Source organism: Mobula birostris, chromosome 11 (genome assembly GCF_030028105.1).
Source record: "Mobula birostris isolate sMobBir1 chromosome 11, sMobBir1.hap1, whole genome shotgun sequence".
In the NCBI taxonomy this organism is placed as follows: domain Eukaryota; kingdom Metazoa; phylum Chordata; class Chondrichthyes; order Myliobatiformes; family Myliobatidae; genus Mobula; species Mobula birostris.
Genome location: NC_092380.1, coordinates 65,374,061 through 65,396,241, shown reverse-complemented (window position 1 = coordinate 65,396,241; position 22,181 = coordinate 65,374,061). Strand labels below are relative to the sequence as shown.

Below are 22,181 nucleotides of genomic sequence, written 5' to 3'. Positions count from 1 at the left end.
ATAATCTTGTAATTATCTGTTAGTATTATTGTGTTATATCACATACAGCACACCTTGGTCCCAGAGGACTGCTGATTCATTTAGCTGTGTACATGAGTACAGTTGAATGACTTGAACTTGAGCCTCAACATGGACATGACCAAAAAGGTCATTGCTGACCTTAGGAAGATGCTGCACATACACAATTCCTCTGTGGAGAGAGTTAGGAGCACCAAGTTTTTGAGAGTGCACATAATGGAAAATTTTACCTGGTTCCTCAACACCAACTCTTTGGTCAAGAAAGCACAGCAGTGTCTCCACTTCCTGAGGAGACTGAGGTGAATAAGGCTCTTCCTCCCCCCCCCCCCATTCTAACTAATTTTACAGGAGCGCCATCAAGAGTGTCCTGACCAGTTGCATCATCGACTGATACAAAAATCGCAAGGCATCTGATCGCAAGTCCCTACATAGGATTGAGAGGACTGCCGACAGAATTATTAGGGTCTCTCTTCTACATATTAGGTGGCGCGTGGCCAAGTGGTTAGGGTGTTGGGCTCATGATCTAAAGGTTGTGGGTTCGAGTCTCGGCCAAGGCAGCGTGTTGCGCCTTTGAGCAAGGCACTTAACCACACATTGCTGCAGTCCACCCAGCTGAAAATGGGTACTGGCAAATGTTGGGGGTTAACCTCGTGATAGACTGGCGTCCTATCAGGGGGGAGTCTCGTACTCTCAGTCGCTTCACACTACAGAAACTGGCATAAACACCAGCCTGATGGGCCACAAAGGCTCGGGACAGACTTTGACTTTGCCTTCTACATATTAGAGATATATAGCAACTGTGTACACTGATCCCTAAAAGCATTGACAGAGATGCCTCTCATCCATCCAACAACCTCTTTGGTCCTCTACCATCAAGCAGGAGAGGTACCGTAGCATTAGGGCAAGAACTATTAGGATAAGAAACAGCTTCTTCCCCCAGGCCATAAGACTACTGATCTCCCTGGCACTCATAATATATGAAGTGCCAGCAGCGTTATACTGTTTACTTTTTAAACTCGTACCATATATGCACCTTATTATTTGTGGTAATATTACTTTATATGTGAGTTATATATACTGTTTTATGCACCTTGACCTGGAAGAACGTTGTCTCATTTGGCAGTATACAGCACTGTGCGCTTGCGTGTGTTTGCACAGTACTGTACATGTCTACTGTTGAATGACATTGAACTTGAATTTATGGAAAAAGATAGAACTGGTCCAAAATTAAAGTCCTAAATTGGGGCAAGCTTAATATGGATGACATTAGGCAAGAACTCGTAAAGCTGATTGGGAGAGGCTGGCATGATTAGGGAACCTTGGTATTTGAGGTATATTGAGGCTCTGGTCAGGAAGGAGGAGGCGGCACATATGCAACTATCAGGCATAAGCAGTTGAGATCAAATAAATGGAAACAAAGAAACACAGAAAATAGATGCAGGAGTAGGCCATTCAGCCCTTCGAGCCTGCACTGCCATTCAGTATGATCATGGCTGATCATCCAACTCAGAACCCTGTACCTGCCTTCTCTCTATACCCACTGATCCCTTTAGCCACAAGGGCCATATCTAACTCCCTTTCAAATATAGCCAATGAACTGGCCTCAACTGTTTCCTGTGGCAGAGAATTCCACAGATTCACCACTCTCTGTGTGAAGAAGTTTTTCCTCATCTCGGCCCTAAAAGGCTTCCCCTTTATGCTTAAACTGTGACCCCTCGTTCTGGACTTCCCCAACATCAGGAACAATCTTCCTGCATCTAGCCTCTCCAATCCCTTTAGAATTTTATACATTTCAATAAGATCCCCCCTCAATCTTCTAAATACCAGAGAGTATAAGCCTAGTCGATCCAGTCTTTCATCATATGAAAGCCCTGCCATCCCAGGAACTAATCTGGTGAACCTCCTTTGTACTCCCTCTATGGCAAGAATGTCTTTCCTCAGATTAGGGGACCAAAACTGCATACAATACTCCAGGTGTGGTCTCACCAAGGCCTTGAACAACTGCAGTAGTACCTCCCTGCTCCTGTACTCGAATCCTCTTGCTATGAATGCCAGCATACCATTCGCCTTTTTCACCGCCTGCTGTACCTGCATGCCCACTTTCAATGACTGGTGTACAATGACACCCAGGTCTCGTTGCACCTCCCCTTTTCCTAATCGGCCATCATTCAGATAATAATCTGTTTTCCTGTTCTTGCCACCAAAGTGGATAACCTCTCATTTATCCACATTAAATTGCATCTGCCATGAATTTGCCCACTCACCTAACCTATCCAAGTCACCCTGCATCCTTTCCGCATCCTCCTCACAGCTAACACTGCCGCCCAGCTTTGTGTCATCTGCAAACTTGGAGATGCTGCATTTAATTCCCTCGTCTAAGTCACTAATATATATTGTAAACAACTGGGGTCCCAGCACTGAGCCTTGCGGTACCCCACTAGTCACTGCCTGCCATTCTGAAAGGGTCCCATTTATTCCCACTCTTTGCTTCCTGTCTGCCAACCAATTCTCTATCCACATCAATACCATACCCCCAATACCATGTGCTTTAAGTTTGCACACTAATGTCCTGTGTGGGACCTTGTCAAAAGCCTTTTGAAAATCCAAATATACCACATCCACTGGTTCTCCCCTATCCACTCTACTAGCTACATCCTCGAAAGGTTCTATGAGATTCGTCAGGCATGATTTTCCTTTCACAAATCCATGCTGACTTTGTCCAATGATTTCACCGCTTTCCAAATGTGCTGTTATCACATCTTTGATAACTGACTCCAGCATTTTCCCCACCACCGATGTCAGGCTTACCAGTCTATAATTCCCCAGTTTCTCTCTCCCTCCTTTTTTAAAAAGCAGGGTTACATTAGCCACCCTCCAATCCTCAGGAACGAATCCAGAATCTAAACAGTTTTGAAAAATTATCACTAATGCATCCACTATTTCTTGGGCTACTTCCTTAAGCACTCTGGGATGCAGACCATCTGGCCCTGGGGATTTATCTGCCTTTAATCCCTTCAATTTACTTAACACCACTTCCCTACTAACATGTATTTCCCTCAGTTCCTCCATCTCATGAAACCCTTGGTCCCTTACTATTTCCAGAAGATTATTTATGTCCTTCTTAGTGAAGACAGAACCAAAGTAGTTATTCAATTGGTCTGCCATGTCCTTGTTCCCCATGATCAATTCACCTGTTTCTGACTGTAAGGGACCTACATTTGTCTTAACCAATCTTTTTCTTTTCACATATCTATAAAAGCTTTTAGTCAGTTTTTATGATCCCTGCCAGCTTTCTCTCATAATCTTGTTTCCCTTTCCTAATTAAGCCCTTTGTCCTCCTCTGCTGGACTCTGAATTTCTCCCAGTCCTCAGGTGTGCCACTTTTTCTGGCTAATTTGTATGTTTCTTCTTTGGAATTGATACTATCTCTAATTTCCCTTGTCAGCCACAGGTGCACTACCTTCCCAGGTTTATTCTTTTGCCAAACTGGGATGAACAATTGTTGTAGTTCATCCATGCGATCTTTAAATGCTTGCCATTGCATATCCACCGTCAACCCTTGAAGTATCATTTGCCAGTCTATCTTAGCTAACTCCCATCTCATACCTTCAAATCCCTTGAAATTTAGGAATACAGTTAAGATGGGTATCAGGCGGGCAACAAAAGCATACAAGACAGCTTTGGCAGGTAAAGTAAAGGAGAATTTTAAGAGACTAAATATATTAAGAGCAAATGGATAACCAGGAAAACAATAGGCCCTGTTAAGGATCAATATGTGTGAAGCTACCACATCAGCAAGGTCTTAAATGAATGCTTCTCATCCGTATTTCTTATGAGAAGGTATGGAAGCTACACAGTTCAGAAAAGAAAATAGTGATGTGATAAAATATATCTATATAACAAAAGAGGAGGGGGCTGACAGTTTCAAAACACAGGCAGTCTCAAAACAAAGAAATGAATAGATTCCAAAGGCTTTATCAACTGTACCTCAGACATTGTTGGAAGTCAAAGATAAAAAGTCCGGGGCAATGGCAGAGTTGTTTTATTATTAGCCATGGGTGAGGTAGCAGAAGACTGGAAGGTGATTAATGTTGTTCCTTTATTTAAAAAAGCTTCAAGAACAAGCCATGCCCAGAAACACCAGATATTGTTGTTCTGACAACCTCCCTGATAGTGTCCTCTTAATCAACTCTGGTCAGCTCTTCTCTCACACCTCTGCAATTCCCTTTACTCCACTATAATACTGTTACATCTGACTTTAGTTTCTCCTTCTCAAACTGCAGGGTAAATTCTATCATTTTATGCCCGCTATCTCCTTAGGGTTCCTTTATCTTAAGCTCCCTAATCAAATATGGTTCATTAAGCAACACCCAATGCAGAATTGCCTTTCCCCTAGAGGGCTCAACCACAAACCACTTCAAAAAGCTATCTTGTAGGCATTCTACAAATTCCCTCTCTTGGGATTCATCACCAACCTGATTTTCCCAATCTACCTGCATACTGAAAGTCTACATGACTAACGTAACATTGCCCTTTTGACATGCCTTCTCTATCTCCCATTGTAATTTAGATCTAATATCCTGGCTTTTGGGGACCTGTCTATAACTCCCATCAGGGTCCTTGCAGTTTCTTAACTCTAAACACAAGGTTTCTACATCTTACGATCCCATGTCACCTCTCTCTAAGGATCCTCTGAGTTTTGCTATTAACATTAATGATTTGAATGTGAATGTAGATTACATAGTTGATATGTTTGTATGTAATACCCAAGTTGGTGGTACCGTGGTTATCTAATATTACAATACGATCTAGATCATCTAGAAAAGTGGGTCAAGGAATAGCATAGGGAATTTAACTCTTTCTTACATTTTAAATTTTCTTTTTTTTGTAAGTTAAACCAGGGCAGGACTTTCACAGTAAATGCCTGGGTACTGGAGAAAGTTGTGGAACAGAGACAGCTATTGGTAAATGTTTCCTGAAAGAAGTGACACAGGTAGACATCACTGGTCAAGCATTGACTACAAGGGTTAGGTAGTCACAATACAAGACATTAATGAGATCACATCTGGAGAACTGTGTGCCATTCTGGTTGTCCAGTTATTCGAAGGGTATCATTAAGCTGGAGGGGGTGCAGTAAAGATTCATAAGGATATCATCGGAACCAGAGGGCTTGAATTAAAAGAAGAGGCTGAATAAGTTGGGGTTTTCTTCTCTGGAGTGTAGGAGATTGAGGGATGACCTTATAGAATTTATAAAATCACAAGATATCAAGACAGTGAATAACTACAATATTTCCCCTGGGGTAGTGGAGCACAGGGCACAGGTTTAAGGTGATTGAGGAAATATTTAAAGCTGACCTGAAAGGCAAGGTTTTTGCAGACGGTGGTGGGTGTATGGAATAAGCTGCAGAAGAAGTGGTGGAGGCACCACTTTCAAATAGTTACAATATTTAAAAGACATTTAAACAGGCACTGTTATGTATTTATATATACTTTGACCCTTATGGGTTGCTGTCAAGCTTCTCTGTGTGTCACATACTGAATGTGAGAGGGCATTCTGGGTAGATGACTTACAAGTTAAAATAAAGAGCAGCAGATTTGTTCCTCACCTTTCCATCTCTTGTGCATGTTATTCATGGCTACTGCTTCCCAGTACCTCAAACGTAACAGGCATGTCCTTAGGAAAGGTTTAGAAAGATACGGGCCAAATGCAGGCAAATGGGGTTAGCTCAGGGAGGCAATATGGTCAGTACTGAGTTGGGCCGAAGAGCTGTTTCTCATTTGCAGAACTCTACAACTCTAACTTGATGTCGGAGGGCAGAGCAGAATCAAGATGGCACTAGGCGATGACTCCTTTGCTTGCATCTGCAGAAACAGCTCTATTTCTATCTTTGATACCTCTTTTTTTCCTTTTCAAAGCTCTTTTGATGACCCTGACCTGGAGTTACACTCTGACTTCAATTCTTTGTCAGAATGGGACCCGGTCTCGAAGCCTCATGACCGGCTGCTTTTTGATATCCCAAGGACGCAGCCTGGAAGACTACCTCGCCTTCAGGGTGCCAGATTTTCGTGGCTCTGGAGACAGGCTGATTCAAGGCTGGTGCTCCTGACTGAAGTGTCGCAGGAGAACACGGAAAATCAGGAGCAGCAGGTTAGCTGCCGTGGGCTGTGATTTCAGAAACCTGAGCCCTGCGGCCGACTCTCTGGGCGTAGAACTCAGAAACAGCAACACAACAGACTTTTAACATCGTAAGTCAGCGAGTTGTTTGTTATGTCTCCCTTCTCGCTGTGAAATAGGGATGCCTCTTTTTCCCTTGTTAGGGAAAGAGGGAGAGAGGGAGGGAGGGAGGGAGGGAGAGAGAGAGAGAGAAAGTGGTATGTCGCATTACTAGGTGGGTGAACGAGTAGTCTTTGGGGTACTGCAAGTCTGTGTCTTTCTTGATGCTTTGCTCCATGCTTGAGTGCTCAGTGGAGGACACCAATGCTCTTTTGCTAGTTGGGTGGGCGGTTTGTTGCCTTGCTGTTGCTTGTGCATGGGAGGGGGGACTTTGGGATTCTAATATTTAACTGTCATTCATTCGTTGGGATACTCCTCTGTTTTTGTGGACATTTGCGAAGAAAAAGAATTTCAGGACGCATACTTTATACATTCTCTGACATTAAACGCACCTATTGAACCCTATTGAGAATGTATTTTGCTCCTTTCAGGTTTGCAAAAATTATACTTTGTTCTCTCTCTCTCAAAAGTTCTGTATCATGCCAAGGGTTTTTGGGACCGCCTGGTAAAGGAAGCTATTGAAATAAAGCTAGGGGAAAAGAATTTTAACAAAGACGAAGGTCTTGCTCTAAGTACTGGAATTCGATTGTAAACAAGGTGGAAGAGCGGAAACCAATCAGGAGAGGTGGAATAGAGGGGTATAAATATCACCAGAGTAGACTTGTCCAAGCATCATCCCTGAAGAGTTTTGTCATCGAAACATCAGTTATAATCAATACCTGTACCTGGCTTGAACCCCAAGAAGAGTTTATTCGTAAGAAGTCGATGTGCTCACATGATTATTTCAATCTCCAGTTAAACTCACTCTGTATTAATCCCAATAATCATTTAACTGAATGGTCAATGTTAAGTACTGTGGGTTACCATCACTGGCACTCGAAGTTAATTATAAGGTCTGAAGCTTCATTCCTTCAGACTTTAATTTTTGTTGCCTCTTTTCGTTCTCCCTTAGTCCATTTTTAAAATCCTTCTTTGTGCAATTGACATAATGTCCAATTCATCAAATTGACTTGCTTCTCATTCTCAGTTAACAGTTAATTTCATATTGTTCCAATCATATTGATTAAGGAAATTTGCAGCTATCCTTATATATTCAGCTTCTTTTGGTCCAATGTTATTATCTCATACATTCAGCATTTTTCTAAAATGAAAAAATCCTATCCCATCCTAACAAATTACAAAATCTAGTCAGCAAGTCCCAATTTATGCAACTAGGTGGTGATAGAGAGCTTTCTGCCACCAGTGGACAAGAGAATTTCAGGGCATTAGAAGCAGGACATGGAAAGGCAATTCAACCCTCTGGCCCTCTCTGTCAAGGATTATTTAACCTGCATCATATTTCCACCTTTTTTCAATTAACATCAACACTCTTACAGGGAAAAAAAGTTTGTTTCTTGCAGTTTTAAAATCTCAAGTTATCCTTGTGCTCACAAGTTCCCACATTTCTATCTTTTGAGCAGAAATGTGATTCCTTGTTGTGATTTTCTTGAAGAATCTAACTTTATAATTTAAATGCATGTTTTTTTAAATTATTCTTGATTTACTCAGCAGAAGTAACTTCTATGCACCATTCTATCAAAAACATTTAATAGAATATGCCTAATATCCTGCAGGAATACAGCAAGTTAATTCAACTTCTTTTTTTCTGTACTTTAACACTCTAATCTCCAGTTTCATCCAAGACCAATTTATATATTTTTTCTAAGGGGCAACGTTCAAAATGAACTGCAATATTCTAGATGGCGCTTCTGTAAGTCAAAAGCAACATTTTCTCCCTCAACATACCAGACATCTTGAGGTAATTTCCCATCTGTCTAAGAGTGTTAATGATATGTAGATTTGGATTAATTTTGTTCATTTTTTAAAAAATTCTCATTTATCTTTCATGAAGACACTGTGGTTGTCTTCACATTTTCCCACAATGAAAAGCAACTGCCAGAGACATGTCTCTTTCCAGCTGTTTGCTTCCACTTGCACAACTTAGTTTTACCCTCTTCCCAACACCACAAATGAGTCTCACCATCTGACTCTGCCTTAGCTCCTGCCCAAGTAAACTTAATACACAACTCAAAATCCCTCCATTATAGTCAGAAGTAATAGGAACAAATATTGTCAACTTGGAGAGTAGAAGCTTCCCCACTGAAGGCAGGAAGAAAAAGAAATCCTGAACTATAATCGTTTGCTGACAAACTTTGTTGTCCAAAGTGAACATAGATTGGTAATGCAGAGGTAGAAAGTAGTATGGGAAAATGATTTAGTTCATTAACTAAACAAAAATATAAAAAATGAAGCATTAAGTAACATCATAGATGCACTTTCCAAGTAATTTCCTTAGTCAGAAATTCCAAGTAGTATTTTAAAAGTAAGCTATGCAACATATGCATTTTTATGTATACTTACCACTTTTCTTCTGGATGGTTGTGTACCACATGAATAATCCGGCCTGGGGGATAGAGTGGGACACTGGCAGAAAGTGCAATAGTAAGGTCACTGGGATAGGCCCATTGTCTGTTACTCTGAACGTTAGCTAATTCTTCATCCTCTGGCAGTTCTGATTTAGGAATACATTTGGTGCCACCCATGATAATTCTCCACTACAGAAAGACATTAAAAAGACAATGACTATCGAGTCATCATAGGAATCAACCACACAGGACAAACCGTATGCAGAATTCTCATCTTACACTTATTTTTTGAAGCTCTCAATTTTTTGTGCAAAATTTTATAAAATGTGCAAAGATTAGTTATTGGGGTTTCTCAATTTTACCTCTATCTCAATCTTGCCTTTTCCATATCTTTATCCTGCTGTGAGTCTGGTTTAGGTCTTTAGGTAATGACAGTGACTTTTCTCATACAACGCTTTTACAACATACAGCATGCTTTTGTAACAAGTCATAAGAATGGAAATTGGCACAATGAAAACAACTTATATATATTTCAACCTCAGAACTGAAAACATAGCCTGCACATCAGCTGGTTATCACTGGATAAAATGCGAGGATCCATATAACCTCTGCCACCTCACCACCATTTTTTTGCCAGTTCCAATCTGGACATATTTGGTGCAATGCAGTATTTTCCTTCATTGGAAGTATGTTATCTTTATTACTAAATTCTTCCTACAATACTGGAAATAATCATCTCCATAATGACCTTCCAGAACCTCAGCATACACCCATCAGTACCTCTAGCATCTTAACCCACATGAAGTTCTACTAACCTATTGTTATAATTTTAATGAACTTCCTTAGACTCCCTATTATTTTAAGTATTGAATGCAAAATGCTTACACCAATTTGCATATGTCTTTGTCCCCCCACATCTCTTTGCAGCCCCCTGTTCTAGGGCATGGCATCCACACATTTAACATTCTCCTCACTGCCTGAAGAATGCTTTATTGCAATATGGATTAATTCACAAACTTCTTTTTACATTACGCGGAATTAAAAAAATTAGAATGCAATAAGACAACAAAAATAAATGCAAACTGGTACTTCTACAACAAACAGAGCTAAATAACGAGAGGAGTGATCTCCTCCCCAACTACATACAGATTGCAAAATGAGCACAAGAGAATTCCCAAAAGACTAAGTGTCTTAAATACAATGTTATGACAATTGAGAAATTAAAAATTACACTTAGATGGAAGCAAGTAGAATTTTAAAAAAATACCTTGGGTTTATTGCTCTTTTGCAGAACATCAAGTAGGTGTCTACGAAAGACTTCCAATTGAGAAAGTCCAAGTCTGTTGGGACAAATATCTGTTAGAAACCTGCTTCATGAACCACAATAAAAGATAGAAGACAGGGTAGTAGTAGTTGATGGTACTTATTCTGGCTTGAGGCCTGTGACTAGTGCTATTCCACAGGGATTGGACCAACATGAATACGTAGATGGGTGGGTTAGTAAGTTTGCAGAAGATTGGTGATGCTACGGATAGCAGGGAAGGCAGGCAAAGGATACAGCAGGATATAGATGAGATGCAGATATGGGTGGAGAAATAGCAGATGAAGTTTATTTCAGGTCAAATGTTATAGTTTGGAGGATCAAATGTAAAGGAACCACCAATGACAAGATGCTTATCAGTGTTGATGATCAGAGGGATCTTGGGTCCAAGTCTATAGCTCCCTAAAAATGACGACACAGGTTGATAGAGTGGTAAAGAAGGTGAATGGCATATTTGCCTTTAGTGTTGAGGAACTGAGTTCAAGTGTCAGGAGGTTGGATTGCTGCTTTGTAAAACAGTAGTTAGGCTTCATCTGTAATATTGGATATAGTTCTGTATGCTCCATTATAGGAAGTATATCAAGGCTTTGGAGAGGGTGCTAAAGAGGTTTACCAGGATGCTGCCTGGAGTTTTTGAAGGCATGTGCTATCAGGAGAGGATGGACAAATTATAATTGTTTCATGTGGAGCAATAGAGCTGAAGGGAAATCTAAGAGGTTTATAAAAATATGAGAGGCACAGATGGACAGGCAGTATCTTTTTCACAGGATTGAAATGTCCAATACCAGAGGGCAAAAGAGGTAAAGTGAAAGCGGGTAAGTTCAAGATAAAGTGCTGGGCAAGTTTTTTTTTATTACACAGAATGGTGGGTGCCTATTATAACCTGCCTGTGCTAGTGTTGGAGGCAAATATGATAGAGGCATTCAAGACCCTCTTAGTTAATATGCAGGAATGTGCAGGAAATAGAGAGGGATGTGAATATTTTACAGGCAGAAGGGATTGGTTTAGTTGGACATTCGACTACTAATTTAATTAGTTTGCCACAGCACTGTGGGCTGAAGGGCTATAACGTTCTAAGTTCAGTAGCTAATTGTGTATAGAAGAATATTACCTGTAGATCTGTGAACTGTAAGCCAAATGCACGTTAATGAAATGCAAACAATGGTTGCATCATTCCTTAGAAGCTGATGCAAAACAATTCACTAGTGTAATCCTACATCTTATTCCAGTGCATTGTATTTGAGGTAAAATAAATTTACCCTGCCTAACATTTGCATCCCTTGCCAAATTGGGCATCATCCACTTCAGAAAAAAATAAATTATTCTGCTGACTTGGAAGTGGATCTTTACTGTCAGCAAGCCCCGCTCTTGGTAATACATGGCTTTGGCCTTAACTTATCTGATTCATTGAATCATAGCACAGCACAGAAACAAGCTCATCGGCCTTCATGTCTACACTATAACTCTACCTTTTTAAATTCTATTACTTTCAGTGCAGGTTACACTGATATTTGGTGAAAAACAAGCAAGCTACATTATTTTAATTCCATTTATTTCTTTAATCCCTTGTTCCTCCTGTTACCGTATTAATTTTATTTTGTAATTCAAAGGTTCTGCTGGCATGTTTCTGTCACAAATCAATTAAAATCTATAATAATGTTTCACTGCATTAAATCATTAGAGGACTTGGAGATTGGTACGATCATAATTAAATTAGTAGATTTGATTCCATTGGCCTAAATCCTTCAACATGAATTTGAATACTTGCATGACTGTTGGGAAATATAAATATATCTGTAAGTTTCTGTAAGGACCAAATGCCTTGTAACTTTTTGTGTATTCTGCACTTTGATTTTCATTTGCATTTGGGAAATATCACGAGTTATTTTTGTAGGTAGCACCACTCCTCAACTAGTTATTTAGATGTCCCAGAAAGCACCATAGTTCTTTAATTGACACTGCACACTTTCTAATTTTGACTGAGTTTTAATCAAAATCTCTTAAAGGTAACTAGGTAAATAATTACTCCAAATGCAACATATACAGAGCGTTGTTAAAATGACAAATTGTAAAACAAATCAAAAATAATTGAATATTAGCCAGTCCTGTAAACCAAATCCTTCAAATCTTTTTAGTCGATAAAATTTTGGTAGAATATTAACACTGCAAATAATGATGAATTACAGATACCCTGAAATTGATTCATCAGTTAGCCAAGTTAAAGAAGATTTCTCAACTTGCCTTGGCACCAGATCCTTCCCCAAGATAACAGATGTCACAAACTCCTTGGAATATTCCATTGCGTCGCAGCTAAAGGATTAGATTATTGGAATTATTCGAAGGAACCTTTAAATTGAATAACCTTTATATAAAATTACCAAAAACATGATGAAAAAGATATAGAGTGTTCAGAACAACAAAAAGACACTATATAAAATCCAAATGCAGACCTAAAACATACATTTTCTACATTTTAATATGCAAACCCCATTTCCAGAGAAGTTGGGATATTTTCCAAAATGCAATAAAAAGAAAAATCTGTGATATGTTAATTCAAGTGAACCTTTATTTAAGTGACAAAAGTACAAAGAACAGATTTTCAATAGTTTTACTGACCAACTTAGTTGTATTTTGTAAACATACACAAATTTAGAATTTGATGGCTGCAACACACTCAACAAAAGTTGGGACAGAGGCATGTTTACCATTGTGTTACATCACCTTTCCTTTTACTAACACTTTTTAATCGTTTTGGAACTGAGGATACTAATTGTAGTAGATTTGCAATTGGAAATTTTGTCGATTCTTCCTTGATATAAGACTTCAGCTGCTCAACAGTCCGTGGTCTCTGTTACCTGATTCTCCTCTTCATGATGCGCCACACATTTTCAATAGGAGATAGATCTGGACTGGCAGCAGGCCAGTCAAGCACACGCACTCTGTGTCTACAAAGCCACGCTGTTGCAGCCCGTGCAGAATGTGGTCTGGCATTGTCCTGCTGAAATAAGCATGGACGTCCCGGGAAGAGACATCGCCTTGATGGCAACATAGGTCTCTCTAAAATCCTAATATACACCTCAGAATCAATGGTACCTTCACATACATGCAACTCACCCATGTTGTGGGCACTGATGCACCCCTATACCATCACAGATGCTGGTTTTTGCACCTTTCGCTGATAACAATCCGGATGGTCGTTTTCATCTTTGGCACGGAGAACTCGATGCCCGTTTTTTCCAAAAACTAGCTGAAATGGGGACTCATATGACCACAGCACACGGTTCCGCAGTCTTTCGGTCCATCTGAGATGAGCTCGGGCAAGGAGAACTCGCTGGCGTTTCTGCTTAGAGTTAATGTATGGCTTCCTCCTTGCGTAATACAGTTTCAAGTTGCATTTCTGGATGCAGTGACGGACTGTGTTGAGTGACAATGGTTTTCCGAAGTACTCCCGAGCCCAGGTGGCTATAATTGTCACAGTAGCATGACGCTTTCTTAGGCAGTGCCGCCTGAGGGCTCGAAGATCACGCGCATTCAACAGTGGTTTCCAACCTTGCCCTTTACGCACTGAGATGTCTCTGAATTCTCTGAATCGTTTCACAATATTATGTACTGTAGATGTTGAAAGACCCAAATTCTCTGCAATCTTGCGTTGAGAATATTCCTTTTGAACTGACTAACAATTCTCTCACTGGCCAAAAGACCTAGGATAATGGATGAATTGATGGAAATTTATATTAGGTAGAAAATGGTGTTGGATAGGCTGTTGGGTCTGAAGGTTGATAAGTCCCTGGGAGCTGGTGGTCTGCATCCCAGGGTACTTAAGGAGATGGCTTTAGAAATCGTGGACGCATTGGTAATCATTTTCCAATGTTCTATGGATTCAGGATCAGGTCCTGTGGATTGGAGGGTGGCTAATGTTGTCCCTCTCTTCAAGAAGGGAGGAAGAGAGAAAACAGGGAATTATAGACCGGTTAGCCTGACGTCGGTGGTGGGAAAGATGCTGGAGTCAATTATAAAAGATGAAGTTATGACACATCTGGATAGTAGTAACAGGATTGGTCCGAGTCAGCATGGATTTACGAAAGGAAAATCGTGCTTGACTAATCTTCGGGAATTTTTTGAGGATGTTACTATGAAAATGGACAAGGGACAGCCAGTGGATGTAGTGTACCTGGACTTTCAGAGAGCCTTTGATAAAGTCCCACATAGGAGATTAGTGGGCAAAATTAGGGCACATGGTACTGGGGGCAGAGTACTGACATGGATTGAAAATTGGCTGGCTGACAGAAAACAAAGAGTAGCGATTAACGGGTTCCTTTTGGAATGGCAGGAGGTGACCGGTGGGGTAACGCAGGGTTCAGTGCTCGAACTGCAGCTGTTTGCAATATATATTAATGATTTAGATGAGGGAATTAAAAGTAACATTAGCAAATTTGCCAATGACACAAAGCTGGGAGGCAGTGTGAAATGTGAGGAGGATGTTATGAGAATGCAGGGTGACTTGGACAGGCTGGGTGAGTGGGCAGATGCATAGCAGATGCAGTTTAATGTGGATAAATGTGAGGTTATCCACTTTGGTGGTAAGAACGGGAAGGCAGATTATTATCTAAATGGAGTCAAGTTAGGAAAAGGGGAAGTACAACGAGATCTAGGTGTTCTTGTACATCAGTCACTGAAAGTAAGCATGCAAGTACAGCAGGCGGTGAAAAAAGCTAATGGCATGCTGCCCTTCATAACAAGGGGAATTGAGTATAAGAGCGAAGAGGTCCTTCTGCAGCTGTACAGGGCTCTGGTGAGACCACACCTGGAGTACTATATAAGATTATTAAGGGACTGGACATGCTGCAGGCAGGAAGCATGTTCCTGCTGATGGGTGAGTCCAGAACCAGAGGCCACAGTTTAAGAATTAGGGGTAGGCAATTTAGAACGGAGTTGAGGAAAAACTTTTTCACCCAGAGAGTGGTGGATATATGGAATGCTCTGCCCCAGGAGGCTGTGGAGGCCAGGTCTCTGGATGCTTTCAAAAAAGAGATAGATAGAGCTCTTAAAGATGGTGGAATCAAAGGTTATGGGGATAAGGCAGGAACTGGATACTGATAGTGGATGATCAGCCATGATCACAGTGAATGGCGGTGCTGGCTCAAGGGGCCGAATGGCCTACTCCTGCACCTATTGTCTATTGAATTTTGGCACAAAGGGGTGAGCCACGACCCATCCTTGCTTGCAAAGACTGAGCCTTTGATGGACGCTACTTTTACACCCAGTCATGATACCTCACCTGCTACCAATTAGCGTGCTTAATATGGAGTCTTCCAAACTGGTGTTACTTGAATATTCTGTGTGCTTTTCAATCTTATTTTAACTCTGTCCCAACTTTTGTTGAGTGTGTTGCAGCCATCAAATTCTAAATTTGTGTATATTTACAAAATACAATTAAGTTGGTCAGTAAAACTACTGAAAATCTTTTCTTTGTACTTTTGTCACTTAAATAAAGGTTCACGTGAATTAACATATCACAGATTTTCGTTTTTATTGCATTTTGGAAAATATCCCAACTTTTCTGGAAATGGGGTTTGTAGAACTATATGGATATTTTCTTTCTTTCTTTCTTCAAGTTTAGAATATAACCATTTCTCAAGTTTATGATTCCATTGACACCAACAACCTTTATATATCTTGCTCCAGTAAATATTCTTTATTAGCAGATTTGGACTGCATGCACCAGCAGACAATTTGATCTTGAGAAATCATTTCCAACCTCAATATTGTCTTCATCCAATATCCACATCCTCTAGCAGGATTAATAGATTAGAATGTAGATGAATTGAAGACATTTTGTAATGTAAACTTCACTAACGTTTTGTCCTGGTACAACCTCATAGACACTATGGGCAAGAAACCACACCAACATCTCTACATCCTCAGAAGTAGAATCGGCACATCCTCGTTGATCCTCTCCAATTTTCATAGATGGTTCATAGAAAGCATCCATCACAGCTTTGTATGGCAACTGCTCTGCTCAAGATTCCAAGAAATTACAGAGAGTTATAGCTCAGTCATCATGAAAACTAGCCTCCAAATCATATATGCCTACACTTTGCATTGCCTTGGAAGAGCTGGCCACATAATCAAAGAGCCCCACCACAGACATTCGCTCTTTGAACCTTGTCAAATGGGCAGAAGATACAAAACCTTGAAATCATTCACCACCAGGATCAAGGACACCTTCTATCCCACTGTCATAAGACTCTTGAACAGACCTCTTGTATGTTAACAAAAGATTCCTGACCTCACAATCTATTTTGTCATGGCCTTTGACCTTATTGGCTCTCTGTAACTGTAACATCATATTCTACATTCTGTTATTGCTTTTCTTTTGTACAACCTCAATGTACTTAATGTATGTTTTGAAATGATCTGTATGAATGACTTACAAAACTAAGTTTCTTACAGCACCTCAGTTCATAACAATAATAAACAAATTCCAAATCCAATATCTGAAAAGGTATACAAAACATCAGAAAGTGAAAGTCACAGAACTGGGACAAAGCAATTTACAATGCTCAAAATATATATCTAACATTAATGTGAGAACAGCTCCATCACAAAGCCTGTGGTCGTTCACCCGCTTCTGAAAGTTCGGAATAGATGAATACTGGTCCGATCGGTGATGCTGGTGATTAATTTATGAAAAAAGCCAGGTACAAACATAGTGTGTTTTATATAGCAACTTTCCTAATTCCATCCTCCATCAGGAGGGCTCTAAAGCCCGCCGCATATTTCTGGAATCCATCCTTTCCCCAATCAGGACAGCCTAAAAGCTCTCTGCTTCTTTCTGGAACCTCGACTCCATTTTATCACCCCTGGCTAAGTTCCTTCATTCCTACATCCATGATGCTTCACACGCTCTGGATCTTTTCAATGACTTCAAGGTCCCTTGCCCCGATCATCTCATTTTTACCATTGATGTCCAGTCCCTATACATCTCCATCCCCCATCAGGAGGCCCTTAAAGCTCCCCACTTGTGATTAGACAACAAACCAAATCTTTTTCATTCCATCAGCACTCTCCTCCAACTAGCAGAACTGGTCCTCACTATCAATAATTTCTTCTTCAGCTTCTCACACTTCCTTCAAACAAAAGGCGTAACCATGGCAGCCACATGAGTCCCAGCTATGCCTGCCTTTTTGTCGGCTACGTGGAACAGTCTATGTTCCAAGCCCACACTGGTATCATTCCCAAACTTTTCCTAAGCTACATCAACGACTGCATTAGTGCTGCTTCCTGCACCCATGCTGAGCTTGTCAACTTCATCAACTTTGCCTCCAACTTCCACCCTGCTCTCAAATTTACCTGGCCCATTTGCAACACCTCCCTCCCCTTTCTTGATCTGTCTCTAAGTCTGAAGATAGTTTATCTGCTGATTTTTTGTTTATAAACCCATTGATTCTCACAGTTACTTGGACTACCCACCCTGTTACTTGTAAGTATGCCATCCCCTTCTCTCAGTGCCTCAGTCTCCACCGCATCTGCTCTCAGGATGAGGCTTTTCACTCCAGAACTAATGAGATGTTCTCCTTCTTCAAAAAAAAGGCTTTCTTTCCTCCACCATCAACACTGCCCTCACCCGCATCTCTTATATTTCATGCACATCTGCCCTCAATCCATCCTCATGCAACTCCACCAGGAATAGGGTTCTTCTTGTCCTCACATACCATGCTACTAGCCTCCGCATCCAGCACATAATTCACCAATGTGATTCCACCCCCCCCCCAATTTTCTGCTTTCCGCAAGATTGCTTCTCCATTCATCTTTCCCCACCAACCTCCCTCCTTGCAAGTGGATAAGTGCCACACCTGCCCCTATACCTCCTCCCTCACTACCACTCAGGGCCCCCAAACAGTCCTTCCAGGTGAGGCGACACTTAACCTGTGAGTCTGTTGGATTCATCTACTGCATCCAGTGCTCCCAGTACGGTCTCCTGTATATTGGTGAGGCCCAATGTAGATTGGGAGACCGCTTCGCTGAGCACTTATACTCCATCCACCAGAAAAAGAGGGATCTCCCGGTGGCCACCCATTTCAATTCTACTTCCCATTCCCATATGTCAGTCCATGGCCTCCTCTACTGCCTCAATGAGAGCACACTCAGTTTGGAAGAGCAACACCTTATATTATGTCTGGGTAACCTCCAACCTTATGGCATGAACATAGATTTCTCAAATGTCCGGTAATGCTGCCCCCACTTCTCCATTCCCATTCCCTGCTCTCACTCTATCTCCTTACCTACCCATCACCTCTTTCTGGTTCTCCCCTCCCTTTCCTTTCTTCCATGGTCTTCTACCCTCTCCTATCAAATTTCCCCCTTCTCCAGCCCTTTATCTCTTTCACCAATCAACTTCCCAGCTCTTGACTTCACCCCTCACCACCTCCTGGTTTCACCTTTCACATGTCACCTTGTACTTCTTCCTCCCCTCCCCCCCACCTTCTTGCTCTGACTTCTCATCTTTATTCCTGGTCCTGATGAAGGGTCTCGGCCTGAAACATAAAAAGTTTACTTTTTTCCATAGATGCTGCCCGACCCGCTGGGTTCTTCCAGCATTTTGCATGTGTTCCTAATACTGATGTTCAAAGCTAATAATTTTTGATAATAAGCAATTGAGTAATGGAATTATACAGCATGGAAACAGGATCTTGTTTCCATGCCTGGTCAACCATCAAGCTCTTAATGACAGTAATCCATTTTATTTTCCCCATCAACCCTCTACAGATTGTACTACACAGCAGCAATAATTTGCAATGGCAAATAACTGATTAGCCAGCAAATCTTGGGGTATAAAAAGAAATCAGAGAACCTGAAAGAAACCCATATGGTCACATGAAGAACCTACAAACTCCATGCAGACAGCACCAGAGATCAGGATTGAACCTGGATCACTGGAGCTGTGAGATACCGGGTCTGCTTGCTGCACCACTGTGCTGGTTCTGTGTCCCTTAACAGTGATGTGCTCCTTTAAAACTAACTTTATTTTGTAAACAATACTGCTTATTCAAAATGTAATGGTTTGCACAGAGATGTATCCAAATGGTTACTATTCTTGGCACAGTTTCTAAGATGTGCAACACAATAATATGTTTGTATGAAGACACAAGAAACACTGCTGATGCTGGAAATCTGTGAAAATGATGACTGCCCATTTCCCCCCATAGAGGTCATCCAGCTATTGAGGTCACCCAACAGCTGGTGTGTTTCAATTGGCTTATATGGACTTACCTAAGAAGACCCCCAGGTGGAGAGTAAGCATAACAGTGTAGAGTAGGATACTGTGGTCTGAGCAGGAAAGAAAGAATAGCTGCAGTTCCAGCTCCTAAAGAATGTCCAACCACCACTAATCCATAATGTTTGGTCCCTTTTCCCTGTTGGCAATAAAAGGTTGGAAAAATAAGTTTTCTTTGTCTTTATTCTCACCTGTGGGTATGAAAATGATAAACTTTTTCTTTCAATTTAATTATGAAATTAACTTAATTTGAATTGCCTTATTATGTAATTGCAATTCACTGGCAATCATCTATTTCAACAACAGATGGAACTGTAAGGAATTTTTTAAAGAAAATTCAGTAAACATTAAAATCATGCATTTGATTCCTGTAATGGAACACAACTAGAAATTAGCTTCTCTACATCTTTAAGTAAATCTTCAAACCTCAACATGTATGGAATATACTTCATTTACATCGGTAAATGTTAGCACTTCCCAATGTTTCTGAAATGTAAACAGAAAGTGCTGGAAATACTCAGATATCAGGCTCAGATATGTGGGAAGAGAAACAATCAACATTTCAAGTCAAAGACTCTTTGCCAAAATTGAAGAGGATACAAAAGACGATTATAAAGCTGCAGGGATGGTGTGGGAGGAGAATTCTCTGATTGGGTAAAACTGGTGTAAAGCAATGTTAGCTGGTCAGTGAGTAAATGAGAGTAGTTAAGGGCAAGAACATAGACAAAAGAACCTCGACAAAAGGATAGGGGAGGAGAGAACCACAAAGTAGAAGACTAGACTACAGGTTAAGTGGGTATGTCCCCGTCTTCCTAAAAGAAGCAAAAAAAGGAGGAAAGTGTCTTACCTGGGAAAGACCAAGTGGCCAAGTGGGTTGCTGGATCATTTACCACATCTATTTCCCAAACCCCTGCATTCACCCTTTCTCTTCTGAGTCAGAAAAAGGATAGACTACCTCTGGTAACACACACAAGATGTTGGAGGAACCCAACAGGCCAAGCAGCATCTATGGGAAAGGATATAGTCAACGTTTCAGGCCGAAACCCATAGCATCTCTTTTCCATATATGCTGCCAGGTCTGCTGAGTTCCTCCAGCATTTTGTGTGTGTTGCTTGGATTTCCAGCATCTGCAGATTTTCTTTTGCTTGTGATTAGACTACCCTTGGTCCTCATATTCCACTAACCCAGCCACTACAGATCATTGTCTACAATTTCAACACCTTCAAAGATTTTGCCATAACAAAATTTTTCCCTCCCCGTTCAGTATTTCATGGGTTTTGTTCTCTTCACAACTCTGTAGTCCACTCTTCCATTCCCACCAGCCACCATCTTTTCCTTGAACAGTAGGTGTATCCTTCATACCTTCCCTTTGCACCATCCAGAAAACCGCTTTTCCAGATGAGGTAGAGATTCACTTGCGCTTTTTCCTAACTGATATAATTTTTTTCAATGCAGAGGACAACAAATGTGCGAACGTGGAAAACCAAAACCAAGTGAATGCTTAGTCTGTGGAAGACCTATCAACAGTACACTGGGGGGGCAACCCATAAACCCATAGCTTCCTGATGTCTGCTACTTTAATTACTCAGCCTACTCCTCATTGGTGTATCGTCTTTTAAGCTGAGATAGTGAAGCCTAATATAAGCTTCAGGAACAGCACCTCACCTTCCATAATGCAGCCTTGTAGACTCAATTTTGAATTCTACAATTTCAGGTAACTTGATTTTTTAAAAATCTATATCCATCTGCATTATTAGCCCTCCTTCCCTTTTCCTTCTCTCTGGGGTGGAGAACCAAACTGAATCATTCTGAGACTGTTTCAATGACTTTGTGGTTTGATGTTTTATATTCTGTGTTTTTTGCTCATATTTTGCCATTTGTGTGATTTTTTTTGTACATTGGGTGTTTGATATTTGCTTTGGACGGGTTCCATAGTGTTTCTTTGTTTCGAGTCTGTATGTGGGAAGACGAATCTCAGGATTGTATACTATACTGCATATATACTTCGATAATAACTGTACTCTGAATCACTGAATCTATACCATGCCCAGTTGAACCTGGTGGACTTGTTCCCTTGCTCTGCATTCTGCAACTCCCATATTCTCGTCTGTTCTTTTGTCTAAATTCTCACCCTCTATCAGCCTCCATTCACCCACGGATCACACAACTTATCCCCAGCCACCCTAGTTTCACCCGATCAGTCACTGCCCTCGCTAACAATCCAGCAGTTACAAGCTTCTTTTGTCCCCATTTTAGTTCTGAAAGGTCAATTATTTTTCTCAGATGCAGCACAAACTGCTGAGTATTTCTGATTTTGTTCCACATTTCTATATTTAGACTTCTGACATTCAGAAACAGTCCAAAAGTAATGAAATAGTCACATCCTAATCTTTTAAAAATAAAAAACTATATAAACAGAAACAATAAAAAATTAAAATAAATTAACTAAACTTACCTTCAGTTCTGCCAGTTATTTCCCTCTTCTGGAGTGAAAGACATTGTTTCTGTGCCCTATCTACCTGCAATTTTATTGTCTGCTGCTGGTCACCGTAAAGGGTCACACACGTCATTATGGTATTCACAAATTTATGTCATGAAATTCCAGCAGCTGCCTGCATCTATCCTGCAGATTTTGGCCTATAATCTTACTGATCCACTGGAATTAGTTCAGCTATTATGTTGATGAGCTGACTGCCAACAGTGTCTATAAACAGCTTCCCAATAATTGGCTTTGCCTAAACTCATCTACCAGTCACTTTATTCACAAATTAATTCAGAGTGTAGCCACCACAATAGATGTTTGTCCTAATTATTTGCAACAATATGAAATTAGCAAGATAAAAAGTAATCAAGAATAATATTTCAAAAGTTCACATTACTGATG

The 22,181-nt window shown here is 40.7% G+C and overlaps 1 protein-coding gene across 2 annotated transcripts in view; it reads right to left on the bottom strand.

Annotated features, from left to right (window-relative positions):
* The window catches only part of dagla (diacylglycerol lipase, alpha), a 309,507-nt gene that overhangs the window by 35,291 nt on the left and 252,035 nt on the right, over positions 1-22,181 (bottom strand). For both annotated transcript variants that reach the window (XM_072272422.1, XM_072272424.1), the window contains 4 exons: positions 19,294-19,436; positions 12,262-12,330; positions 9,967-10,039; positions 8,695-8,888 (listed from right to left, as the gene is read on the bottom strand). In XM_072272422.1, the coding sequence (XP_072128523.1) occupies positions 8,695-8,888; positions 9,967-10,039; positions 12,262-12,330; positions 19,294-19,436 (479 nt within the window). The remainder of the gene's footprint in view (positions 1-8,694; positions 8,889-9,966; positions 10,040-12,261; positions 12,331-19,293; positions 19,437-22,181) is intronic.